Source organism: Mustela lutreola, chromosome 8 (assembly GCF_030435805.1).
Source record: "Mustela lutreola isolate mMusLut2 chromosome 8, mMusLut2.pri, whole genome shotgun sequence".
NCBI classification, from domain to species: Eukaryota; Metazoa; Chordata; class Mammalia; order Carnivora; family Mustelidae; genus Mustela; species Mustela lutreola.
The window spans coordinates 26,246,511-26,272,098 of NC_081297.1; the positions used below are offsets into that span (position 1 = coordinate 26,246,511).

General features: G+C 40.7%; 1 protein-coding gene across 1 annotated transcript in view; it reads left to right on the forward strand.

The window, feature by feature from the left end:
* The window catches only part of FAM107B (family with sequence similarity 107 member B), a 227,850-nt gene that overhangs the window by 96,105 nt on the left and 106,157 nt on the right, over window positions 1–25,588 (forward strand). Inside the window, exon 2 of the mRNA XM_059184082.1 lies at window positions 96–156. Within this exon, the coding sequence (XP_059040065.1) occupies window positions 96–156 (61 nt within the window). The remainder of the gene's footprint in view (window positions 1–95; window positions 157–25,588) is intronic.

Below are 25,588 nucleotides of genomic sequence, written 5' to 3' on the forward strand. Positions count from 1 at the left end.
ATATTAATTCAATAGGTGTTCAGAAAGTGTTGCTGTAAATTAATGCATATTTTTCCTTTCTCCCTATTTTTCTGGTTTGTGGAACTGGAACCCAGGAAGAAGAGGAATCCCAGGAAGAACCTAAATGCCTTGAGTTGGGACAGAAGATGGCACCAGGTAGAGTACATTCAGTGTGATGCATGCTTTTCTGGGCTGCTATTGCTGACAGCAGGGCGCACAGCATCCAAAAGCTTTGCATATTGCACAAGAAAGTCTATGTGTTCCAAATGATTGGAAACACGACAAGAAATGTCACTGGTAATGGATTCCAGGCACGACATCTAGGCAATCTGGCTATGATGCAGAAACTAGCTGCTTCTCTTCTTTCTTTTATTGATTACAGTTCTTGATGAACAAATGCTTTCAATGAAGTAAATGATGATAATGATGAAGAAATTTCAAATTCAGGAATACTAAAATAAGAAGTGTAGTTGTTTACTGAAATATTTATGATTACCGTGGAAAATGTTATTTAATAGGACTTCCTATGAGAAAACATGGAAAGAAACAGTGATGAGTGAATCTATAACTTAGTTTCTGACTATGCTCAGTAATGATAATGACATGTAATGGCCATAAAAATAAACATTAGGTGAATGGACCTAATAATAATGAAAGCGAGATCTTAATACTCTCTGCTTCTATATTCAAATGGCTTTTAGCTTGGTTTTAGATGTTAAGGAGTTAGAAGAGGGCTCCAGATGTGTTTGCTGCTGGTAGAGGCTTGTATTCTTGTAATTTAATGGAAATCAGGGAGGAGAATTGAGAAAATGGAGATAGTAATGAAAAAAGATGCCAAGTAGGGGGAAAGGTGGCACCCCGCTTTGATATGGATGGAGAAAGAATTAGCAATTAAACAGATCCACTGTCTCCCTCTATAACCCTCCCAAGTGTGTACCACCGACAATAACACACATTGCTTTACTTTGGTGTCTCTCCCTAGGACACTTTCCCTTTGTAGATCCTAGTGTGGCTTGGCTCCTTCTCATCAATCAGATATCAGCTGTAATGTCCAGTCTCAGAGATTTGTCATTTTTTTAAATCATTCTTCATCTCATTGCTCATTTTATTTGTTTCATAACAATTATTATGATCTAAAACCATCCTTCCATGGATTGGTTTGGTTAGTTATTGTCCCCCAGAGAGCAGAAAGCTTGCCTATCTTGTTTAATGGTACCTTAACACCTTGGACAATGGCTGGCACCTAGTAGTCATTCAGTAAATTCTTACTGAGTCCTTTGTGTCTGCTATATGCAAGGCATTTTCTTTCTCTGTATAATAGAGATGCAGATAGGGTGGGTTTGATGTGGCCAACTCTATGACTATTTTAGATTTCTGGTCTAAAAAGAGAATAAGACAGGATCCTTGCCTTCAAGAAAATAAATGTCTAAGGTGTAGATGTGTTTGGAACACATGAAAAGATTGCATAACCCAAATACCCATGGGAGCAATGAGGAAGTAGAATCTAAGAAGTTTCCTTGAGTTGATGTTGCTCATAATGAGATTTGGAATTTTTTGGTTTTATTTTGTTTTAAGATTTTACTTATTTGAGATGGGGTTGGTGGGAGAGAGAGAGAGAGCAGAGGAAGAGGGACTAGCAGACTGAGCATGGAACCTGATGCAGGGCTCGATATCACAACCCTGAGATATGACCTGAGCCAAAACCAAGAGTCAGGTGCTCAACCAACTGAGCCACCCAGGTGCTCTAGGAGTTTTGGAGTTTGAAAGTAGGGGCTTAGGAAGGCAGAGTTGGAGCTTGCATATTATACCCCTTAAAATTGTTCTGAGTGTCACTTGTGTACACTTACTCTTAATTTTCAGTTTCTCAGCTAGAGAAGTATAGACTAATGGCTATTGCTGGGTCAATGCAAATATGGCCAAGCGATTTTGAGTTTCCCAGATGCTGTTATAAGTAGTATCATTTGCTCTCTTGGCAGAGTGTACACTAGATTTTGAAGCCATCCAAAAGCCTTGATTATCCCACATGTTGTGAAGATACTACTACTCACCAAGGCTTTTCTAAGACACAAGTTGGCTCCAACAGGTCCTACTGTGACATCTCTGAGTGAGAAAACAAGGATCCAATTCTCAGTCTTCTAGCATCCTAGATCTTTAAGCCTTAGAAGTGTGTGACTAGAAATGTAGTGTAGTGGTAAAAAATTACCTCCGCAATACATTTGGAGTCAGAGATCCAAATGAAAATAATTCCACAGAAAGAGGGGCACCATTTAGTTAGAAATCTATAATCTTAATTTCTTTGTGTTGCTATATACTTTCCTCTCAGGGCTGCCTTTGCTGTGTCCCAAAGATTTTGAACAGTTGTGTTTTCATTTTCATTTGTTTCTATGAATTTTTTAAATTCTTCTTTCATTTCCTGGTTGACCCATTCATTCTTTAGTAGGATGCTCTTTAGCCTCCATGTATTTGAGTTCTTTCCAACTTCCCTCTTGTGATTGAATTCTAGTTTCAGAGCATTATGGTCTGAATATATGCAGGGAATGATCCCAATCTTTTGGCACTGTTTGAGACCTGATTTGTGATCCAGGATGTGATCTATTCTGGAGAATGTTCCATGTACACTAGAGAAGAATATGTATTCTGTTGCTTTGGAATGGAATGTTCTAAATATATCTGTGATGTCTATCTGGTCCTGTGTCATTTAAAGGCTTTATTTTCTTGTTGATCTTTTGCTTAGATGATCTGTCCATTTCAGTAAGGGGGGGTTTTTAATCTCTCTACTATTATTGTATTATTGTTGATGTGTTTCTTTGATTTTGTTATTAATTGGTTTATATAACTGGCTGCTCCCATGTTAGGGCATAGATTTTTTAAATTGTTAGATCTTCTTCTTGGACAGACCCTTTAAGTATGATATAGTGTCCTTCCTCCTCTCTTATTCGAGTCTTTAGCTTAAAATCTAATTTATCTGATATAAGGATTGCCACCCAAGCTTTCTTTTGACATCCATTAGCATGGTAAATTGTTTTCTACCCCATCACTTTAAATCTGTCTTTGGGTCTAAAATGAGTTTCTTGTAGACAGCATATCAATGGATCTTATTATTATTTTTTTTTTACCCATTCTGATATCCTGTGTCTTTTGATTGGGACATTTAGCCCATTTACATTCAGGGTAACTATTGAAAGATATGAATTTAGTGCTATTGTATTGCCTGTAAGGTGACTGTTACTGTATATTGTCTCTTTTCCTTTCCAGCCTGTTACTTTTAAGGTTCTCTCTTTGCTTAGAGGACCCCTTTCAATATTTACCATCAGGCTAGTTTGGTGTTTGCAAATTCTTTTAATTTTTGTTTGTCCTGGAAGCTTTTTCTCTCTCCTTCTATTTTCAATGACAGCCTAACTGGATATAGTATTCTTGGCTGCATATTTTTATCATTTAGTGCTCTAGATATATCATGACTGTCCTTTCTGGGCTACCAGGTCTCTGTGGATAGGTCTGCTGCCAATCTAATATTTCTACTATTGTATGTTACAGACCTCTTGTCCTGAGTTGCTTTCAAGATTTTCTCTTTGTCACTAAAATTTTTAAGTTTTACTATTAGATGTTGGGGTATTGACCTTTTTTATTGACTTTGAGGGGGGTTCTCTGTGTCTCCTGGATTTTGATGCTTGTTCCCTTTGCCATATTAGGGAAATTCTCAACTATAATTTGCTCCAATATGCCTTCTGCCCCCCTCTCCCTTTCTTCTTCTTCTGGGATCCCAATTATTCTAATATTGCTTTGTGTTATGGTATCACTTATCTCTTTAATTCTCCCTCATGGTTCAGTAGTTGTTTGTCTCTCTTTTGCTCAGCTTCTTTATTCTTTATCATTTGGTCTTCTATATCACTAATTCTCTCTTCTGCCTCATTTATCCTAGCCGTAAGAACTTCCATTTTATTACACCTCATTAATGGCTTTTTAAAATTTCAACGTGGTTAGATTTTAGTTCTTTTATTTCTCCAGAAAAGGATTTTATTTCTCCAGAAAGGGATTTTCTAATATCTTCCATGGTTTTTTTAAGCCCAGATACGACCTTGGTAATTGTCATTCTGAACTCTACTTCTGATATATTATTCATGTCCATATTGATTAGGTCTCTAGCCATCAGTACTGCCTCTTGTTCTTTTTTTTTTTTTTTTTTTTTTGTGGTGAGTTTTTCTACCTTGTCATTTTATGCAGATAAGAATAGATTAACAGGGGACTTTGGGACTTACTGCAAAATACCAAAAGGATAACAACAATCCCAGAAATATATACTCCAAGTTAGAAGAGACTCAAAACCAGGGGGAGAAGGGAGGAGGAGGAGAAAAAAAAAAATATATATATATATATATTCACCAGTTATATATAACTGGTGAATAGAACAGAGCCACACATTTGATTTTGGGAGTATTTTGGTCTGTTAGAAAAAACTACCTCCCAAATTTTAAAGAAAAACTTATATATATACAAAAATAAGAGTAAACATGATGAAGGAATGGAATATGACTATAAAGATAAAAATTTAAAAAGATTCTAAAAAAGGAATTGATAAGGTAAGAAGTTCATTGAAAAAAGAAAAAAAAGAGGAAAGAATGTCATCAGGCTGGAGACTAGAACAAAACCTTTGGCTAGATTTAGGACATATGTTGATCTATTAGAAGAAATTGTATCCCAAAATTTTAAAGGAAAAAATAACTGTATTATACAAAAAAATAAGATTAAATACAATGAAGGAATAAAATATGAGTATTACAATGAACATTTAAAAAGATTTTTAAAAGGTATTGTTAAGATAAAATAGTTTAAAATGTTCAAAATAGGAAAGAGGAAAAATTTAAAAATAGAATAAGAAAAAAATGAAATTTAAAAAATTTAACTTTGAAAGACTAAAGGATCATGGGGGAAAAAACCATGTGTTCTATGTGTTGCTTTCCCCTAGCTCTGGAGTTCCACAGTTCTCATTGATTGGTGAACTTGGTCTTGACAGGATGTTCTTGCTGATCTTCTGGGGGAGGGCCCTGTTGCCATGATTCTCAAATGTCTTTGCCCCAGGCGGAATTACACTGCCTTTGCCTTTGCCGGGGGCCAGGCTAAACAATTTGCTCTCCAGAGTTTTTGTTCCCTGAACGCTTTCCGTAGAGCTCTGGAGGATGGCAGTGAAGATGGTGGTCTCCCAATCTCTGGCCTGGAGGAGCCGAGAGCTCAGGGCCCCATTCTTCAGTGCACCATCAGAGAAAAGCAGTCAATCCCTTCTGTCTCCCTGGTCTCTGGCCACACTCCGGGCTCACCCAGCCTGTGACCCAGTGTTTCTCTCTCTGCTGCACGGTTCTGTTTGGAGTCTCCAAACCCAGCAGATTCCCACAGCGTGCTCCTGCATTACTTCTCCCAGAGGAGGAAGGAGGGGGTCTCTCCGGATCTGCCACTGTGGGATCCCTACTTGAAGAGCAGTGGCCCAGCTGTGCCTCAGATCATGGTTTAAGGTAATCCTGAGCTGAGAGCTCACTCCTCAGCTCTGCCTCTGTAGGAGGCTTCCCCACTCTGATACCTGGGAGCTCTGCTGCACTCAGGCATCCCTGGTCTTTTTGTGTCCCCTGAGACCACACTGTCCCCATGAGGGCTCCACCCCCCATGTAGCCTCTGGAGCAAGTTCCCTCAGTAGAGCAGACTTCTAAAAGCTCTGATTTTGTGCTCTGCTGCTCTCTCACTTGCTGGGAGCTGGCCCCTCCCCACCGCAGTCTATCTTCCCATTGCTTTGGATTCACATCTCCCCACATCCTACCTTCTGGAAAGTGGTCGATTTTCTGTTCCTAGAATTGCTGCTCTTCTTCTCTTCTATTTCCTGTTGAGTTTTTAGGTGTTCAGAATGGTTTGATAATAGTCTAGCTGAACTCCTGAGACCTGATGATATTTTGGTCTCCTACTCTTCTGCCATCTTGCTCCCCCCTGCCCAATTTCTTTGTGATTTAATTATATGGCTTTAGATTTTGGATTATGAATAAATGACTTATTTAGTTATTTTTATTTGAAAACACCGAATAACCCCACTCTCTATAAATTTTAAACAGAAAATGCAAAATTTTTCTCAATATTTCTAAAAGGTGTTTGGGTGTACTAACTTTGGGACTTACTGCAAATTCCCTCTTCTATATTCAGGATTTACTCCAAACATGTCTCTATACTGTGGCATTATTGTACTTGTGTGTCTTGTTTTGGTCCATTTAATTCAGATCTACTGTGTTTACTAACCATTCTTTGAAATCCAATTATGTATTTAGTTGTGTCTGCCAGGTTATTTGAAAAGTATGAACATATAATATATTAACTAAGGAATGTTTATTGAAAACCTAGCATGTGCTAGCCATTGTGCTAGGAATTATGCTATATTTAGAGTGGTAAGTAGGACAGATGTGACTCCATGTATCATCGAGCTTACGGGGGAAATGAGAAATGCAGCCATTAAACAAATAAAAGGAAAATGTAAATTACAGAGAAAGTATAGCCTTTACTTATATAAGTAAAATATAAGTTATATAGGAAGCATGGCTCTGTGGAAGTATTGCCTTTAGAGCTTATAGTTAAATAGTGTCTCTAAAACATAGACACAGAGAACTAAGACAACAAGTAGAATACGTACATGCTGAAACACAGGCAGGAGTGGGAGGAGGAGGAACCAAAGAGGCAAGAAAAACTCAATTTGGGGCATCCAGGAAGTTATCCAAGGGTTTGTGGCCTACGAGCTGGGTCTCGAAGGATAGAAAGGAAATCCTTTTCATCATTTCATGTGAAAAAAAAACACATTAGCCAGGATATTTATAAAGTGAAAACCAAATACTATAAATTGAATCTGAAGTGATGCCTATTTGGTATCTGGTCCTTTCTTGCTGATGATTGAATCTTTAAGCACCTCTTTCTTCATCCTGAGGCCTGTAATTTCTACTTGGAGGATCCACCCAGGAGCTATGACAGGTTACTTGGAAGTGTGTTTAAACTTTGCCACCATCATTACCTGTCCTTTGCTACCTAATAACTGAGTGTCTGTACATTTGAGGGTTTTGTTTTTGTTTTTGTTTTTTTGTTTTTTTGTTTTTTTTAGTAAGTGAGGAATGAGATAATAGACCCATGAAATATGGTAATAAGAGTGGAGGTATTGTGAAGGAAAGATTTCCAGACGTAAGAGTTTTGAGGTGGCCATGATGTTGTCTGAGAAACAAAGAAAAAACAATGATGCTTTACTAATAGTAACAAGGAGGCCATAGTTACAAACAGAAGGATCTATAGGTCAGCAGGAAGGCTTAATTAAAAGCCCAACAATATGACCCTCTGAAGATAAGCCAGTTATTGGAAGTAGCTGAGGACAAAGTAAGAGTGTATATGTTCTCACCTGGGTTTATGCCTCATTTCTCAGCAACTGCTATAGCAAAGTTGGTAGACATTTTGGGCTGTATGGCTCATGGGGCTACCTGCTCCCAGATCTTTCTTTCCATGAGTTTTCTTTCCTTTCTGCATTGCCATGGAATGTATTCCTTTCCTCTAGCCTTTCGTGGTTGCCCTGACTTGTTTTGTGCTGAGACTTCATTTAATCTCACTCGTTCTTCACTAAAGGGCTCTTGGAATAAGCCAAGCACTACACGTACTCACAACAGCTTGTAAAATGCATCAATATTGAACAAGGTTAAAACTGAGCAGTACCTTTTTAGTACAGATACTCAGGTTTATAAGTTGCCCAAACTAATCTTCTCTCTAGCTAAATAAATAGAAATTATGGAGTACCAGTTTTGGGTGAGAGAGGGAGAAGGAAGTTAGCACATCATGTCTTCATTCATTCATTCCTTTGTGAACAGGGAGACAGATGAATGGATGAGCCAGCTATACTTTATTGAGAGGATATTTCTTTTAATGAATTGCACCCTTTCTGGTGGCTATGTTTCAAAAGGAAAGTAAAATGTGTTTTTAAAATGTTGGCTCGATCATGCCATTTTTCTTGCCCATGCACTGCTTTAGACACACGCCAAGTATTTTTGAATGCTGAAACAACTTTCAAATGCATTTAAAATTCAGGAAGACTTTGCAGAATCATTTTTATCTTTTTGCTTGTGCTTAGCCTGTGCTGTTGGGGCCCCATGATTGCCACACTCTGATCGTAATGGGAGAATCTTGTAAGTTGACGCTGTTTTATGACAGTCACAATGTTTCACTGGAACACTCTCTTTTTGCTAAAGGTCACCTAAGGCTGAGTGGGGCCCAGCATGCTTTCAGAGTTGGCTGTCTGTGTCATCTGCATTCAGTCAAGTTTTCATTTCCTGTGGTTTGTGAGTTTCTTATGTGTGAAGTAAACCCCAAACGGTTAAAATTCTCCAACTAAAAATGAAAGCAATGAGGACAAAATACATGTATTTTTGTAACCTTTGTGAGGAAGTGAGACGAGGGTTCCATTGAACCGCTTCTTAAGCAACATGATGTCGCTGTGTGTTTGTGTGTGGTTTGCGAGGCTGGCCCCCTGCGGGAAGGCAACACTTCTGGCCAGGAGCCTTGAGGGGTGAGAAAATGACCTATTCTCTGGTAATTCAGACAAGTAGAGTGTTTGCTTTTACTTTCATGTCATAGTAGAACAGTCAAAATGTGATGTCTACCCCAGCCAACTGCATTTTGGTCATACCCCACTTTGTGCAAAAAAAGTGATTTATCTTCCTTACCAATTTTTCCAAGATCCTGGCCAAAGAATGAATAGAAAACTGTTCAGGTAAGGAAGTTGGAAAACAGAAGATGGTGGACTTCCTTTATCCTGAGTTTCCTTTCTTTCCAACCCCTTAACAGACCATCTGAAGTCCTTGGAGGCCTCTTTTTACAGAAAACGCCGCTGGGGGCTGTAGATGTCTTCCAGCAAGGACCTGATTCTTAAATTTCTATTTGGGTTTTTCCCCAGATCCCAGCCCAATGACTGGAAGACGGGAGAGCTCAAAATAAATGGTTGGTTGACTAAAATATAAATGCGTGTGTGAATGACTGAGTCTGGTCTACGGTACAACTTGTGAAATAAAAACTGTTGTTCACTTGGGACTTTAACAGACATGAAGAGAACCACGCTAATTCCCAGGAGAGTCAAAGATGAGGGAGACAAGGGGCATGCTTTCAAGGAGCTAAATGTACTTCCTTTACCTGAGTTTACCTCCTTCTCATTCCCTTGACTATAGGATAATCTGTGGGTTCTTGGAGGGGGGCTTTTATTAGAGAAAATGCTGCTGAGGTGGCAGACGACTTCCATCAAAGTCTTGATCCCCACAGTCCTGTATGGGACTTAGCAACCATGATTTTATTGTAGTCTAAAGAGTCCCGCCATTTTGTCTCTACTTTAAAGAATAGTTGACTGGATATTCACTATCATGTAAATTCATCCCAAGAAGTGAAGGTCTACCAGAGGAATACACCTGTGAAAATGATATATTTCCCATCCCAAAGACGAAAACACGACTGGATGGGAGGCTATGCATGGGCTCTAACAGGTATTCATAAAGAGGAAGATGTTTCTAGAACTTATTCATAGATCCTGCATTATGAGTGTAAGTAGGAGAAAGTCATGGGCTGGGGGAGAGCACAACTAGATTTTCTTCACTGTTAAATCAGTTGGCCTTGCCCTCAAATCCAAGCAGATGCTTAGGATGGGAGAGGGAGTAATGATCTTTGGCAGGACGAGCAACAAGGGTGTTCTCTCATTCAGGAAGGGAGACTTCCTGGCCTGCCCACTGAAGATGTACAAATCTGCTCTTAGCTCAATATTATTTTGCATTGAAAAGGTGTCAGACTAATGAAATCCGGTTGCCAAGTTTTCAGCGCTATCCTCGGCAACATCTATTAAGTAATATTACCACCCACAGCTCTGAAACCACAGCCTCCATCTTCCTCAGGGTCACCCAGAAAGCAGTTTCTGTTTTTTCTCCTCTCTCCAGGGGCAGAGAGCTAATCACTTCCAGATTTTTTTTATTCGGGAAATTCAATAGATCGCTTATTGTTCGTAAATGAGAAAACACAAATAAATAAAAATGAGAGTTTGATTTAGTCCTCTGTGTTCAAGGTACACCTGATGTGCTATTTATTGACTGACCAGGCACCTGTTTCTTGAAGGGGGGGGGGAATGCACCTGCACAGCAAATGTTTGATTTAGATATTGTGCCCATGTGCCACATGCAACACCTTGGTAACCTATCCAGTACTACTCGTTATCCAATCCTAAGTCCCCTTAAGCCCTTGGAGGCACAGGGCTTCCCAGAAGTTTATCCAGGTCATAAAATGAATCAGTTACTAGGAAAGAAATTTTCAGTGTGGCAATAATTGGAGCAGAATTGCATAATGTGTGTGTGTGTGTGTGTGTGTGTGTGTGTGTGATGTTTCTATATTATTTTATTTTCTTCCGTCATTTCCTCATTTGTTTAAAATTTATTCTCCAGCCTTTGTAAGAATCCCTTAGAAGAGAAGGCAACACTAATACACAAAAGAAACAATGATGAAGCAGCACTTAGGTTAAATAAGTGAAACCCTAAACTGATGTTCTTCGAGTGTCTCTATCCTGGAGGAATCTCTCTACCCACTTCCACTTCTTACTTCCTGTCACCGTACATGGTTAGAAGGCTGGAGCTTGTGCTGCATGCTGTGTATTTGGACGCCTGGGCCACTTTCTCCCTGGAGGGCGCCCTTCCTCCCGTTCTCAGGACACGGACAGTGGAAATCGTCATGTAGAGGTTCCAGCTGGTCATGGTCCCAAAGGCCCTTAGGTGGGAGGGAAAATGGGAAGTTTCTGAATCTCAGAGATAGGTGGTGGTGTTGCTCTTGTTGCTATGTACCCGTGTTTCCCTGAAAACATTTAAATGAAGTAGATTTTTGGTCCTAGGATTCCCCTGAAGTCAGCATCTTTATTCCCCTCATTCCCACACCTCAGTTCAACTTGGCTTCATGGCAGTCATAGCCTACTACCCACTTAGGTGGTTCCCAGTGGGTCAGCCCCTGCTCTAGAATTTGTAGAAAGGAAGATCCTAGCTGAAGCTATATGGTTGAAAAGACAGTCCTGGACTTGTCCTCAAGTTGTTTTCAGACAGGACTTCATTGAGAAAATGTCATTGTCCAGATTATGGGAGGTTGGACCAATGAAGCTGGTGGGTGTGGCAGCCGCCATACCCACCAGCTTCTACTTCTGTGGACCTGGCCCCACTTCCTATGCCTGCAGGTGTCTGCCTCAAGCTTTCTCTTCCAGAACCTGCTCTGAACCCTCTCAGGAGTAGCCCTCAAGCTAGTACTGCTGGGACCTGGTGAATAAATACCTCTGCTCATTGACCCCTTAGGCGGGGGTCAGCTGTGGGGCATGTGTTCTGTGCTGGTGCCCAGAGTTGCCTCCAAGGTTTAAGCCACAGAAGTAGCTGGCTGCTCTCCCTCCTGGCTTATCACCCCACTGCCCCCCTGCTCTTCCCCTCACCTCCTATATAACTGCCTCTAGAGGAACCCATAATCAGAGAGGATCCCCTGGCACCATCACTGCATTCAACATGCCGTGTAATTTATTCAAAAGAATCAATGGGCCTGATTGGGATCTTAAAAAAAAAAACAAAAAAAAACAAAAAAAAAAAAACCTCACAAAACAAAAAACAAAAAACCCTTTGAAAAAAAATTTTAAAAAACGTAAATGCAAAACAGCTACTCTGATCACTACCTTATTAACTGGTCAAAATGGTGCCTTTCCTAAGCTTCTTAATTCTGGACAGCATTCTCTCCTTACCTGTTAATTGGGGGATGTTAAATAACAATTATGAAGGAACGAGACTTTTCCATCTTGACATTGACTATCACAAAGCTTATTTGCTCAGAGACCGCTATACTGTGACTCACTTTGAACTTGCTTCATATGCATCGAGGGTGAATTTGAGTCACACAATCACTTATGTTTGAGCCCCAAACATGAGCCCTAATGTTCAGCTTAGTTACTGATTGGATCTGGGTGAACTTGAATAGTCACTTACTCTATTTCAAGCCTGTTTTTAAAAACAGCTTAGAAAAGAACGCCTCTGGACTCCTTATGCTTCATCACAGAGAGGTGATGAGAAAAAGAGACCAAAAGAACACGACAGTAAAATCTTAATGAATTTTCTCTAACGTATTATGGCTGAGGATTGATACGTGATCTGTGTTCCACACAGATATTCAAAAACAATGGCTAATTCTGAAAACTTGAAAAGCGATTTTTAACATTTTCACAGTGAGTTACATACCAACAGGGCAAACTCTGACGCATTTGGTTTGGCCTGCCGTCTTCTAAATTTTACAAAATTAGTTGCCCATGTTTAAAATCTGGAGAACTTCCTGTAAAAAATTTAGGTTCCGATTTCTCTTGAGGAATTGTAAAAACTGGCAAACCAGGGCTACGTTCCTAAGTAATAATAAGTAATAAATAAATAAATAAAAGTCCGTTGGTGTCACAGCCCTGAGAGGTTACCTCCCCATCCTGCCTGTGTCTGAGGACCTGGTGAGATGGGGCGGGGGATGCGGGGGGGGGGGGCGTTGCTGTGGAAACGGGAGGAAACACTAGCTCGCATCAAGCTGGTGAGCCCTGCCCTCAGCCAGTGAACTTTACCCCGTTCTCTGAAGCTCCCTGCAGTTACATTTTCTTGTGTGTCAGAGGCTAATGCTGCACTCTTCGGAGGCTTCTCATGATTTCAGTAATGGAGACTACACACATTTTACAACTCGGAGGGGTACCACCATGAACGGGAACCACTTAATGGATGGGTGTGACTGAACAGCGAGAAGTGTCACTCCAGCTCACACCTTAATGACACAGGACGTTGGAGGACTAGGAGCAGCAACGGGACCACAACTGCTTCTCTAGGCCTTTCCCTTTCGCAGGAACTAAGGGGTCCCTGTGTTCTCACTGAGAGGGTCGCAGGGATGGACTTCTGTCTCTGCTCTTGCTCAGCAAGACTGTTGTAAAATTTCCTTAGTGAGCATTTGCCCTTCTGGCTGTGTGCCTGGCACCTTTTAGATGGATTCTGATCAAGCATGACTCCAGTGTGTATGGTAATCATGGAAAATTTCAGCTTTCCTATCCAAGGAGAAACTGACGAAAGGGACAAACTGCCCTTGGCTTTTTCCAAGCCGTAGAAGCAGAAGCAGATCAAGGACTCGGAAAGTCAGGGCGCGTTTGGCAGAAACCCCACGCCAGTCCGGCCGTCATGGTGAATACACTGTGGCATCAGATCAGTTCATCTGGCTACCTGGTTAACTTGTCCTGTTTTCGACAAGCATGTATGGAGCCTGCCATCTCTTCTGGGCACTGAGATAGGGCCACAAGTCTCGCCTTGTTAGTTTTATGCCCTCAACCCTAATAGCCATGTTTCCAGAAGTGCAGGCTCAGGCATTTTTCCTGTGCCCGCATTCTTTTCATGCCTGTCCTGCTTTAAGTGGGTTTGCTGTATATAGTTCTCTCCAGCCATTTGAAAAGTCTTAGCAAGACCTGTACCCCTGGGGATAAAAATATATGTTTATAAAAAATAAAAAATTATATTAAAAAAAAATGGATCATTGTTTTACTTCCGTCGGGTGATAACTTTCTCTGCTCCTTACCACTTACCACCCACTGACTAGATCCTGATTTCATCTGGTCCAACTGCCATTTTTGATTTGAGCATGTTTAGGATCATGTTATCTGTATTGTTCTTTTCTAACAACTGAACACAAAAAGTTTGGTGAGCATACTTGCTGGATAACGCTAGCTAACATTTAGTAAGTCCTTGCAGTGCATTAGGCGCTACACTAAGTGTTTTCTGTGAATTTCTTAGTTAATCCTCTTAACAGCCCTGTGGGGTCTGTATCATCCCCACTTAGCAAATAAAGAAACTCAACCTTAAAGAGTTAATTCATCCAAACATAGGCCCAGTTGAGTCCAATGCCCTATACTCAACCATTCCAGCAACACTGCAAATATCAGTATGTCTTCCAGACAGAGCTGAGAATTTCTGAGCAGTCCCATATGGAGAAGGTAGAATATATTTGCCTCTGATTTTTTGCACATGTATCAGCAGGGATCTAAGATCTGGTGCCCTTTAGAAAGGCTAACCGTCCTGGTTTCCTGTAAGGAGGGCACGTGGGGGTGCGGCAAGTTCCCAGAATTTGTCCTGGGCGTATAAACTCATTGAGACGATTGAGATGAAATAAAGAAATGAGTCTTTACCCCACCCCACCCCCCAAGATTTGGTGAAATTTAGTATCTTTAGTTTTTAATCTGCTTTACTCTATTAGGATATTATATTGAAATCTGGTAGAATCAAAGACAATAACAAATGCCTTCCAAACTTGTCTCTTTTTTCCAACTGTATGATTTCTGTTTATGGTGTCACCCTTCATCCTGGCCTTCAGCTTCAAGGTCATGTTGGAGTTCAACTTCCCACTTAACCTTTATATTCAGTTTCTCTGCAGTATTTCTTGTATCTATGCCAATTTTTCCAGTCCGACTGTCACACTCCAGCTTAGGTCATTATTCTTCCCCTGCCCAAACTAATTTAATAGTTTCCTAACTGGTCTTTCTGCATCTAGACCTTACCTGCTCTTATCTATCTTACACACCCCCATTAGAGTACCTATTTGTCTGTTAAAATTGTATGTAGGCTTGAAGGTCCAAGTCAAATTCTGTACTCTTGATAAACTTGTAGAGTACATATGGAGAAGTAATCTCTCTAATACTTTTCTTATGGCCCATAATTTACAGTTATGTGTGGAGATGTCCTATCTCTGACAATTGTGTATCCAATATTTCTCTTCTTTAGCCACAGGATCCTGATTTTGTTGGGTACAGTTTAGGCCCCACTATAAAACAACATTTCCCTGCATCCCTTACAGATAGGGCTGGCCAATGGAATATAAGCTAAGTTGTGTCAGAGGATCGCTTAATTTGATTTCCTCAGAGGCAGATCCTGGGACAAGTATTCTAGCACCACTTGTTTGGAGGAGATCTCAGGAAGCACAGGTAGTGAGGAGGGCAAGTGAAATAGCATAAGGCAGGCAGGCAGTCAAAGGTTGGTTATTAAGAAAACAATCACTTTTGGTGACCGGAATTTCATCTTATCAGGGAACCATGGAATGTACCTCAGGAGCTGGCAGTTTCAAGTTGGGACAATGTGTAAGATGGTAAGAGCAAGGGCATGTGTCTGGGTTTTATTTTTAATAGACTTTTTTTTTTAAGAATAGTTTCAGATTCATGACAAAATTAAGCAAAAAGTAGAGATTTGCTCCCACCCCACACATGCATAGCCTTCCCCATTATCAACATTCCCCACCAGAGGGGAACATCTGTCACAACTGATGGCCTCACACAGACCTATCATCATCACCTAAACTCCATGGTTTACATCAGGGTTCATTTTTTGGTGTTGAACATTCTATGGTTTGGACAAATATATAATGACGTGAACCCATCATATAGAGTATTTTCACTCCACAGTTTTGACTTTTCCAGAGTATTATATAGTTGGAATCATACAGTAGGTAGCCTTTTCAGACTGGCTTCTTTCCCTTAGTAATATGCATTTAAGATTCCTCCCTGTCTTTCCATGGCTTGATAGCTCATTTCTTTTTAGAGCTGAATAATATTTCATTGTATGGATCACAGTTTATTCTGAAGGATATCTTAATTGTTTCTAAATTATAACAGTTAGGAGCAAACTATAATAAGCATCTGTGTGATGTGAATAAAGTTGGTGGATAAGGTGTCAGCTCCTTTGGGTAAATACCAATGAGTGCAGTGGTGGACACACTTCCATAGTGGCTGAGCCACTTTGCATTCTCACCAATAATGAATGAGAGTTTTTGTCGGTCCACAACCTCACTAGCATGTGGTGTCTGTGTTCTGAATTTTGGTTACTCTTAGGTGTATAGTGGTATCTCATTTTATGGCTGGGTTTTTTTTTTTTAGTAACATTTAATTTTTACTATGAGCATACTTATTAAAAATTTAGTCATGTAACAAAGTAGAAAAAAGCTAATGATTTAACATTAAGTGAAAGAAGTAGGATATCCAATTATTTACTGTGCTGACAACTACAGAACATAAGAATTGATGCATAGTTTTACAAAATGGAGAAAAAAAAATCCTGAATGCTTCTAGTAGTTATTCAATCTCACAGCCCTAGCTTCTAGTGCAATAGCATGCAATAAATATTTGTTGTTCTTCAATAAATATTGGTATTAGGGACAAATTCATTTTCCCAAAATTGCTGTAATAAGATGCCATAATTTTCATAATGAAAAAAATGTAACTAGATAAAAATAAGACTGATTTCACACCCCTCAAACAATAACCTGAGGAGGGGGGCTTTACATTTTTCATAGAAAGACATCAAATGCTGTATCTACTACTATGGGGCTTCTGGAAACCTTCCTCAAGAGAGCACACTCTTCCCCTCCTTACTTCTGAACATTGGGAGGAGACCATGGTGTCCATCTTGGATCACGGGGTGACTTTGAAGATGAAACCATTATCTAAGGATAGTGGGGGCAAAACACAGAAACTTTGGTCTCTGGTGACCATGGGGCTCCGTACCAACTCTGGACTGCCTCCCTGCAGGCTTCTTTTACATGTAAGAACAAAAAAATAAAACTTTCTACCTTATTTACACTGCCGTTAATTGTGTTGCTGTCATTTGTAGCCAACCTTCATCCTCGCTCGTGTTTCTCTTACAAGACCAGGAAGCTTCTTGAGGGGAGGAATATATGTATTCATTTTTGTCTGCCTCAGGGCACTCCACACAGCGCATACAGAACCACGTCCTCATTAAATCTTTGTGAAAAGAGGAGTCGAATTTAACACACACGGAGGACCGGGTGTCAGGCACTGTGTTGCGTGATGTCGGCATCTGAAAATGAATAAAATCTTGTCTCTGCCCTTAAGGAACGGATAATAAAGTTGCTGTGTGTGATCCTATGTGTGTGTGTTGTCGCTGTTTGCCACTGACACACCTGGGTAGAGACAGAGGAGAGGAGGGGGGTCAGTCCCCTGACTGTCTGAATAAAAACAAGATGCCCATTCAATTCTTGTCCTCTCCCGGCATCCTTGGCTCTTCAGTGTCTCTGGAAAAGCCAGGCCTTGCCTGGTGTTACCATGACGTCTGAGCTCTGAGAGCTGCTTCCTTTCTTCCTAAGCCTAAGAAAGATTATTCGGTGATATCTGAATAGCTTGAGTTAGCTGTGTATGAGCACAGAGGAAGTGGTTCCCTAGCAACGGGAGCCTCTGAAAGCCTCCGAGCGCTCAGTGCTTCTCCCTGCTTTTTGTTTTCTCTCCTCCATGTTGTCTGTCAGCAAAAGGCTAGAGTGATTGCACCTGCTCTGAATTAGGGCCAGTCAGTTAAACTCCAGCAGTCCGGTTTTCTAAAGTCAAGGGCTCTGTTCCTCTTTTGGTCAAGCTTCCTGGTGAGGTCTGGGGCCTCTTTTGCTCCTGGTCAGACCATACTTACTTCAGATCATACTTCCTTTTTTGCTGTTCAGATCTTGACCAGAAATGGAAAATATCAAGGTTTCTGAAGAAAATGGTAGCTGAGTTTTTTTTGGGGGGAGAGGGGGCGGGAAATACTACTTTTTGTATTCTTTTTCAAATGTGCTAAATCTCTTAAGAAAAGTTTAGCGGACTTTTTCTTGCTAAAGAGCATATTCTCGCCCCTTTCTTTGTTTTTCCACAGAAGCCAAACAAATTCTTCATTCCTTACATTTGTCAGTGTCTCAGTGTTGTAGTTCAGTATGCGAGATAATCAGGGCAATAATAAAGTATCTTCTTACGACATTGCCTCAGTCTAGCAAAATACTAGGTTCTAGAAACAGATATCCTTACTGGGGGCACTAATCCTAGTTCTCCTTTCCAGCCCCAGTGCCATATTTGAGAAAGCAAATCCACACAGTCCATACCACATAGCGCTAGTGTGGAGTCAGAAGTACAGTGGGGAAAGCCTTGTTTCATCTTCAAACAGCAATCTGGATGAGAGCAGTGATCTTGTAAGAGGTGGTTATACAACCTTACCTACCAATTGGCTGGTATCACTTAGCACCATTGAATATCCAGCCAAGACTGCTGATGATGCAGGACCACATACGCCCAATTATAATTGAGCCTAACAGCTCCTGGAAGGCTTGTCATCTGCACCTACTGAAATATTTTCATTCACTCATTTGTCTAATCAACAAATATTTGTAACCAAGTGTCCCTTATGTGTGTCAAGAGACTATGCTGTGTCTTGTCAGAGGGCCATGAAGGATGCTGTCTGTAAGCTTAGGGAGGTCTCAGTCTAACAGAGGAAGTTAAGATATGTACCCATGCAACAATCAAGCACGATTGTAGCCTAAACACAGATAGTCCATGCAATTCTAGACATTATCTTGAATCGGCTCTTTCTAGGAGAGGTCAGAGGTGGAGGTAGGGTGAAACCACCTTTCTGAGTAATCAAGTAGAGTGTAAGGAAGGGGAGATGAGAAGGTACATCTGTTCAGTAGATAAACAGAGGACTTGGTCTCCAAGTCTATTCATTTAGGTCTTTTATTACCCTTATGCTTATTAAAACAACAAAATGAAACAGCAAAATCCCCTCATGTTGTGATAGTCTGTTTCCATCCAAATGGTCCATTTTTAATCAATGTTAAGAGCTTGACATATGTCAGCCAAAGTGACATAAAACAGAAACCAGGAAGAGAATTTATCTGAGATCTGGGAAAAATAAAAAATAAACCCTAGCTTAGCGGAAATTTGAATTGTCACTGTTTATCTTCTTTTCCTCCCAGGCATTATTTTCCACTAGTAATTGAGAAAGGAAGAAAAATGCATCTTGGTAGCCAAACCCTCTGGGAGCCAGGCTCTCTCATTAATAGCCATATCCCCCCGACAAGCTGAGGAGTCCATCCAAGATAGTAAGCATGGTCATGGCCATGGTCACGGTTAACCAGAAAAAATGAGTTTTAAATCGCTGGAGATGTGGGGGAGGGGAAGAAAGCTCCCAAGTCAGACAGCGGTGGTGTGTTCTTTCTCAGACTGCCTTAGACTAAAGGAGTGTGGAAATCTAAAAGCCATTCCTAATATATCCAGGTGACAAGCCTTTGGGGACCATTTTAAACTTACTGAATCAAGCCACTGCCTTCTGAGGCATTGACACCTATTGAAGATTTATGGAGTGTGGAATGTGAAACAGGCAATAAAAGAGACTTTTGTAGCCAAATAAGTGATTTGCACCCTAGAATAGGAAGGACAGTGAGGTGCCAGCTGTGACAAGAAGTGGGTTCCCCAAGGACGTGTCCTGAATCATGAAGTTAGAGGTCTGATGAAGCTAAGTGACTCCTAGGGCATAGCTCTCCCTCTGCACCACACTCAGGATTTTCCGTTTTGAACCTAACTGCTTACAGGAAGATTGTGGCTGATTATTAGTTTTAGGATGCTGCAAAGAGATTTTTCCCATAGCGCTTAGTGTGGATCAGGCTCCATTAATTACAGTCCTCTGAGAAACAGAACTGATAGGCTATATACACGTCTGTGTCTGTGTCTGTGTGTCTGTGTCTGTGTCTGTGTCTGTGTCTATGCCTGTGCCTATATTGAGAGACAGAGAGAAAGGGAGAGACAGATTTAGTATAAGGAGTTGGCTCATGCAATTTTGGAGGTGAGTAAGACCCAAGATTGGAAGATCTATAGGATAAGACAGCAAACCAAAGGCCAGAAGAGCCAGTCCAAAGGCCAGCAGGCAGGAGACCAAGGAAGAGTTGACGTTTCTGTTTGAATCCAGAGGTAGGAAAAAAAAATTCTGTGTTATTCAGGGAAGGGTCAGATTTTGGGGGCCAGTCATGTCTTCAACTGATTAGATGAGGCTCACCCACATTCCATAGGGCAACCTGCTTTGTTCTGTCTACTGATTTAAATGTTAATCTCATCTAAAAAAACCCTCACAGATTGTTAAATACCATTCACCTGAAACTAATATAACACTGTAGGTTAACTATAATGGAATTTTAAGTAAAATAAAATACTGGGGAAAAAAAGAAAAACCTGCTCTCACAGAAACACCCAGAATAACGTTTGACCAAGTATCTGGACACCCTGTGGTCCAGTCAAGTTGACACATAATTAATAATTGCACAAACTTTGCCTTCTATGCTCATTCAAAGTAAGAATATTAATAATTATTGAGCTCCTTCCAGACCAGATGCTCTACATTTATTCCTTCTTATAAGTAAGGGAGAGTTTATTGCCAGCTTTGTATAGCTGGTCATGAAAATGAAGGGAGAGAAGAAATACATAAGAAAGACCTCTCCTGACTGTCAAAGAGAGCGATAGTTTTTGTATTTTATTTTCGTATTCTGTAGTAAACATAATGCCTATATATGTACAACATTCTTCATAATGCTTTCACAATTATTTTATTGTATCTATCATTAAAATACCTTTACAGAATGGGACAGATAGAATAGTCACTGTGCAGGTAAAGAAACTCAGTCACGGAGAAAGTAAATGACTTGCTTAAGGTGGCTTGGCAAACTTAATACAAAACCAAGATGAGACCCTCACATTTTCTGGCTTCTAGCATAGAGGAAAACATCAGCCATATTTGCTGTATTTATGTCTGTTAATGTATATGGTGCTGATGGGCCTTCGCAGTGGCAGGCAGAGTAAGTAGAACAGGTCATGAGCTCCCAGATCAGACAAGCTGGATATGGCTCAACCTCTGGTTTGTGGTTTGACTTCAGAAAACTTCCCAAGGTGTAAAATAGGAGAACTAGGACTATCTCATTGGCTATGTATGAGGATAACACAAAGTAATACATGAAATGCACAATGCCAGGTATACAATGAAGGATTTAATAGAGAATTAAATGAGAATATAGTAAGCACATAATAGATGTTAGCTGTCATTATTACTATTGTATCATCATAGATTTCCAATCTATGTTGGCCTCTCCCTTCACAGCTCTGCCTTATTGCAGTAACAGGATTAGGTAGACAGAGGGAGAGAGAATAAGGAGACAAAGTAGAGGAGGAAATATTCTTCCTCCTTATACTTGATCTCTCCTTGTTATTGGTCATTTCCAAATAAGGAATATGACAACAGCATCAAAAAAATCTTACATTGGACTGCTATTTTCTAATGTCTTTGCCCAAAGTGACTTTTAATTCCCCTCTGAAATGGTTTCTTGGCTGCCTGCAATGTCTGCTGATGTCCTGTACCCGAGGGTCAGTCATCTGAAACTGGCCTAACTTGGCTTTGCATCTATTTGTCTAACCCACGTGTACTGCTCAGAGCAGCAGCTGACATTGTTGGCATCGCCTACCCAGGAATCTCATGCAGTAGAAGACCACAAATTCCAAAAATGTGTTTTATTGGTTTACTTATCAAAATTAATATATTATATTAATGGTAGTTATATATATAATACACAATCATTATGTATAATAATATGATTATATAGAATAATATAATGATTATATTGAATAATATGTAATTAGTACATATGCAGTAATGTACTATATATGTATATATCTCTTATATATTTCTTCTTACATAGGTAAATAACCAAGTTGACACTTTCTAACAACTTGGTTGTTAAGTCTACCTAAGAAGAAACTACAGAGCGTGGTAGACTTTGATTGATGATCAATTATATTATTTAAGGACGCACATTTGTTTAAAGCACATTTGCCCTTCTGCTAGAGCTGCTATAAGAAAAGCATAGTAGTCTCTTCATTTGTGAACCAAAAGGACATTCATCTAATAGGATATTATAGAACCATCTTAAATCTTTTGGATCCAAGCCCACTTGGCCGTGGGAGCAAATTATGCTAGGTAAATTAGACTTACCTAGTTGCAATTAGATTACAACTCCTTTAAAAAGAGTTTTCTATTTAAACAAACAAACAAAAAAGGTTGGAGAAATGTCAGAAGTGGGCATTTTCCTTGGAGAAAAAGCATACACCAGTAGATTTTGGAGTATTCTGTCTCCTCTGGCCTTTGGCCTGGGAATCACTAATAGCTGTGTGACCATGGGAAGTTTGATGACTGTGCTGATCTAAGCCTTGATATCCTTGTCATTAAGTTGAGGGATTGGAATGCATGATCTTTAAGGCCCTTCCACCTCTTAAATTCCATAATGCTAGCTAGGAATTATGTAAGGCGCGATTCTAAGAAATCCAGCAAGCAAAAAGCAAACTCTTGAGTTTTATTTCACTTGAAGGAATGCACCTCTTTATGATCCCATGTCTGCCACCCAGCCAGGTCATAAAGGGCTCATCCGAGAGTTCTAATAGCCCAAAGTTGGTTAGTCTTCTGCTTTAGTTGGAACTAAAACAAATGAGAACCTGCCCCGAGAGATGTGGATCCAGGAAGAATTCACGTAGAATGTATTAACATGAGCAATGAAGGCAAACAAGAAAGGACAGTTGATTACCTCCTATCATCCTAGAGAAACCATTCACTTGTGCACACATTGGTTTAGCCAACACTCACTGAGGGGCAGTATAGTATATGGTTAATGGTTCAGGCTCTGGAGTGAGATGCCCTGGGTTCAAACCCCGGTTCCACCAATTCTGTGCCCCATGGCCTCCAGCAAACTACTAATTTCTCTGTTTCTTCACCAGCAGTCAACATCTCAGGAACTCAATGTCAGAGGTAAATGAGTTAACACAGGTAAACTATTCATAATAGTGCCTGAAATATAGAAATCCTTTAGTCAGTGCTCTATGTTATCATGGCCAAGATTTATGCTAGATACGAAGGGGAGCACAGAGCAGATGGACGAGTGTAATAATAGAGAGGTGAGGGAGGAAGGGGGTGGCAGTCAGGGCAGATTTCATGGAGGAAGTCATGCCAGCTGAGTCTCAATGTTGAGATAAGCCTTTCTTTCTTTCTTTCTTTCTTTCTTTCTTTCTTTCTTTCTTTCTTTCTTTCTTTCTTTCAGATTTTATTTATTTATTTGACAGACAGAGATCACAAGTGGGCAGAGAGGCAGGCAGAGAGAGGAGGAAGCAGGCTCTCTGCTGCTCAGAGAACCCGATGCAGGGCTCGATCTCAGGACCCTGGGATCATGACCTGAGCCAAACGCAGAGGCTTAACCCACTGAGCCACCCAGGCGCCGCAGAGAGATACGCCTTTCTTAAACAAAGGAGACAGGTCATTCCAGGCAGTCAAAGAAGTGTCAGCTAAAGCAGGAAGGCACAAATCCGCCTCATATTCGAATGGCTATGAGTTTAGGAGAAAGGGAATGGCTGGAGTTTAGGAGAAAGGAGAAAGTTTTTGCGAGGTGAAGAGGTAAGCGTTGGCGACCTTATGGAGGACTCTATTAGAGGGAGTACTCTGTGCCACCCTTTTAAGCTATATTCAGAGAGTCTTCTCGTTTGGAGCCATTCTGGGAGCAAGGCTGAAATCGGAAAGAGAAGTAAGTCAGGAATGGGATTGGGCTTGGATCCGGAGTCTGGTGGATCTTTGAGTTAGGCTGGTGGCCATAAGAAATCTTGTTGCTTTTTGCATCTTTTGTGAATGCCGGCTCCACGTGTTTTTCTACTGCTGGATTTCCTGACTCCCTTCCTACGTCTTCAGAGCCAGGGATCAGGTAGACTTTCAAATCTGAGTCACAGTCTTTTAAAGTGTATCGAACACTTACTCTCTGGAAGGCACTTTGCCAGGCGAAGACCCACAGAAGTAAAGCATGGCAGTTCCCAACCCTAAGGTTTCAGATACTATTTGAGTGCAGAGGAGGAGGAGATCTTGGGCTCAGGTTAGTCCCAGAAGGCTTCCTGGAGGAAGCTCTCTTTGGACTGGTTATTTAAAGAAGTAAGATACTGACGGGCTGGGCAGACTGGATGAAAGTAGCAACATGAGCCAAGGTGAGGAAATGAGAAAGCAAAGAAAATACTGCCGTCGTCTAGACATGCGATCATGGGAGCCTCCAGTAAGGGGCTGGTGATAGCCATGAAAGGAAGAAGCGGATGTGGGAAGTGTTGTAAGGATAAATAAAGAGCTCTTGGCCACCAGCTGGGTAAAAGGGTGAGTGAAAGGGCATATTGGAAGCTGATTAAGAAATAATCCATCTGAAAGACTGGTGGGAAAAAAGGGAAGTAAATTGCCTTAATGTCAAGATAAGATACTCAAGGGAAAACTACTTCTAAAAGGCAGAGGAAAATATAGATTGGGATTCTGAGGAAAAGGTTAGCATTTGAGATAAAAGTTTGAGCATCTTTCCCAGAGGGGTCATATTTGAACTTTGGAAGTCGATGCATTTTCTGTGGAAAGACTATAAAGAGAAAAGAACATGATGCTTCCAGTTTGACTGGAAACCTTGAATGAGTGCTTCCATTTCTAAATCAAGGAGGACTATAACCTCGAGCCTTCTTGCTTGAAAACAAACACAATTTTAAAAACAACCCAAATATGCTGCATCAAAGATAACAAAGATTTTATTTTGTGAATGGACAGCTAATTGTTAGAGAGTCTTAGGAGCCCAGAGCAAAGAGGCAACTGAAAATCATCATCATCTTGTAAACTGGTGTGGCTGCCCTGGGGGCAGAGGGTTTGCTGTCTGTCGCTTGCTCAGTAACAAATTACACAGACTTGGCTAAAAAACAACACACATTCATTACCCCACAGCGTCTGTGGGTCAAGATCCTAAGCTGGTCATGTCCCCTGGGTGGCTCAGTGAGTTAAGCACCTGACTCTTGGTTTCAGCTCAGGTCATGATCTCAGGGTTGCGAGCTCAAGCCCTGTATCAGGCTCCATGCTCAGTGAGGAGTCTGCTGGAGATTTTTCTCTCTCTATTCCTCTTCCCCTCCTTGCTCTCTCTCAAATAAATAAATAATTTTTTTTTTTTTTTTAAGAGTCTGAGCTGGTCCTCTGCACGGGGTCTTCAATGGCTGCACACCAGGTGTCAGCTGGGCGGAGGTGTCCCCAGGGGTCTTCACAGTCAAGCCACACTTGACAGAATTAAATTCTTGCGGTTGTACAACAGCAAAGCTTCAGGTTTTTCCTGATTGTCAGCCAGAGGCTGCCTTCATCTGCCATGTGGCCTTCCTAATAGAGACAGCTTACTTACTCAAAGGAAAAGAGTGTGAGACTCTAGCAGGATGGGTACTAGAATCTTGCACGTGTAATCATGTATGTCTGATCACATACATTTAATCTTGTATATATACCATTGTTACCAGTGGGAGATTCTGCTGCGTGTGAATGGAGGTCTCGTTTCTGGGATTCCTTGCGTAAGGTTGATGTGAGGATCTGAACTTGGATAAAGACAGCCAGAGGGGAAGTAGCAAGCACAAGCAATATATTTATTTTATGTATTTTTAATTTTTATTTTTTTATTACCATATACTATTATTAGTTTCAAAGGTAGAATTTAGGGCTTCATCAGTTGCAGACAACACCCAGCACAAAGCAGTTTATCAAGGACAGTAGCTCTCAAGATGGGAGAGTAGGCAGGCTCAGAGGTGAAAACTGCCCTGAGGCTACCTGGTCTTGGGTCATGGATAAGGTGGTCTTTTTTTTTTTTTTTTAAATTCAATACCAGATATTTATTGACTACT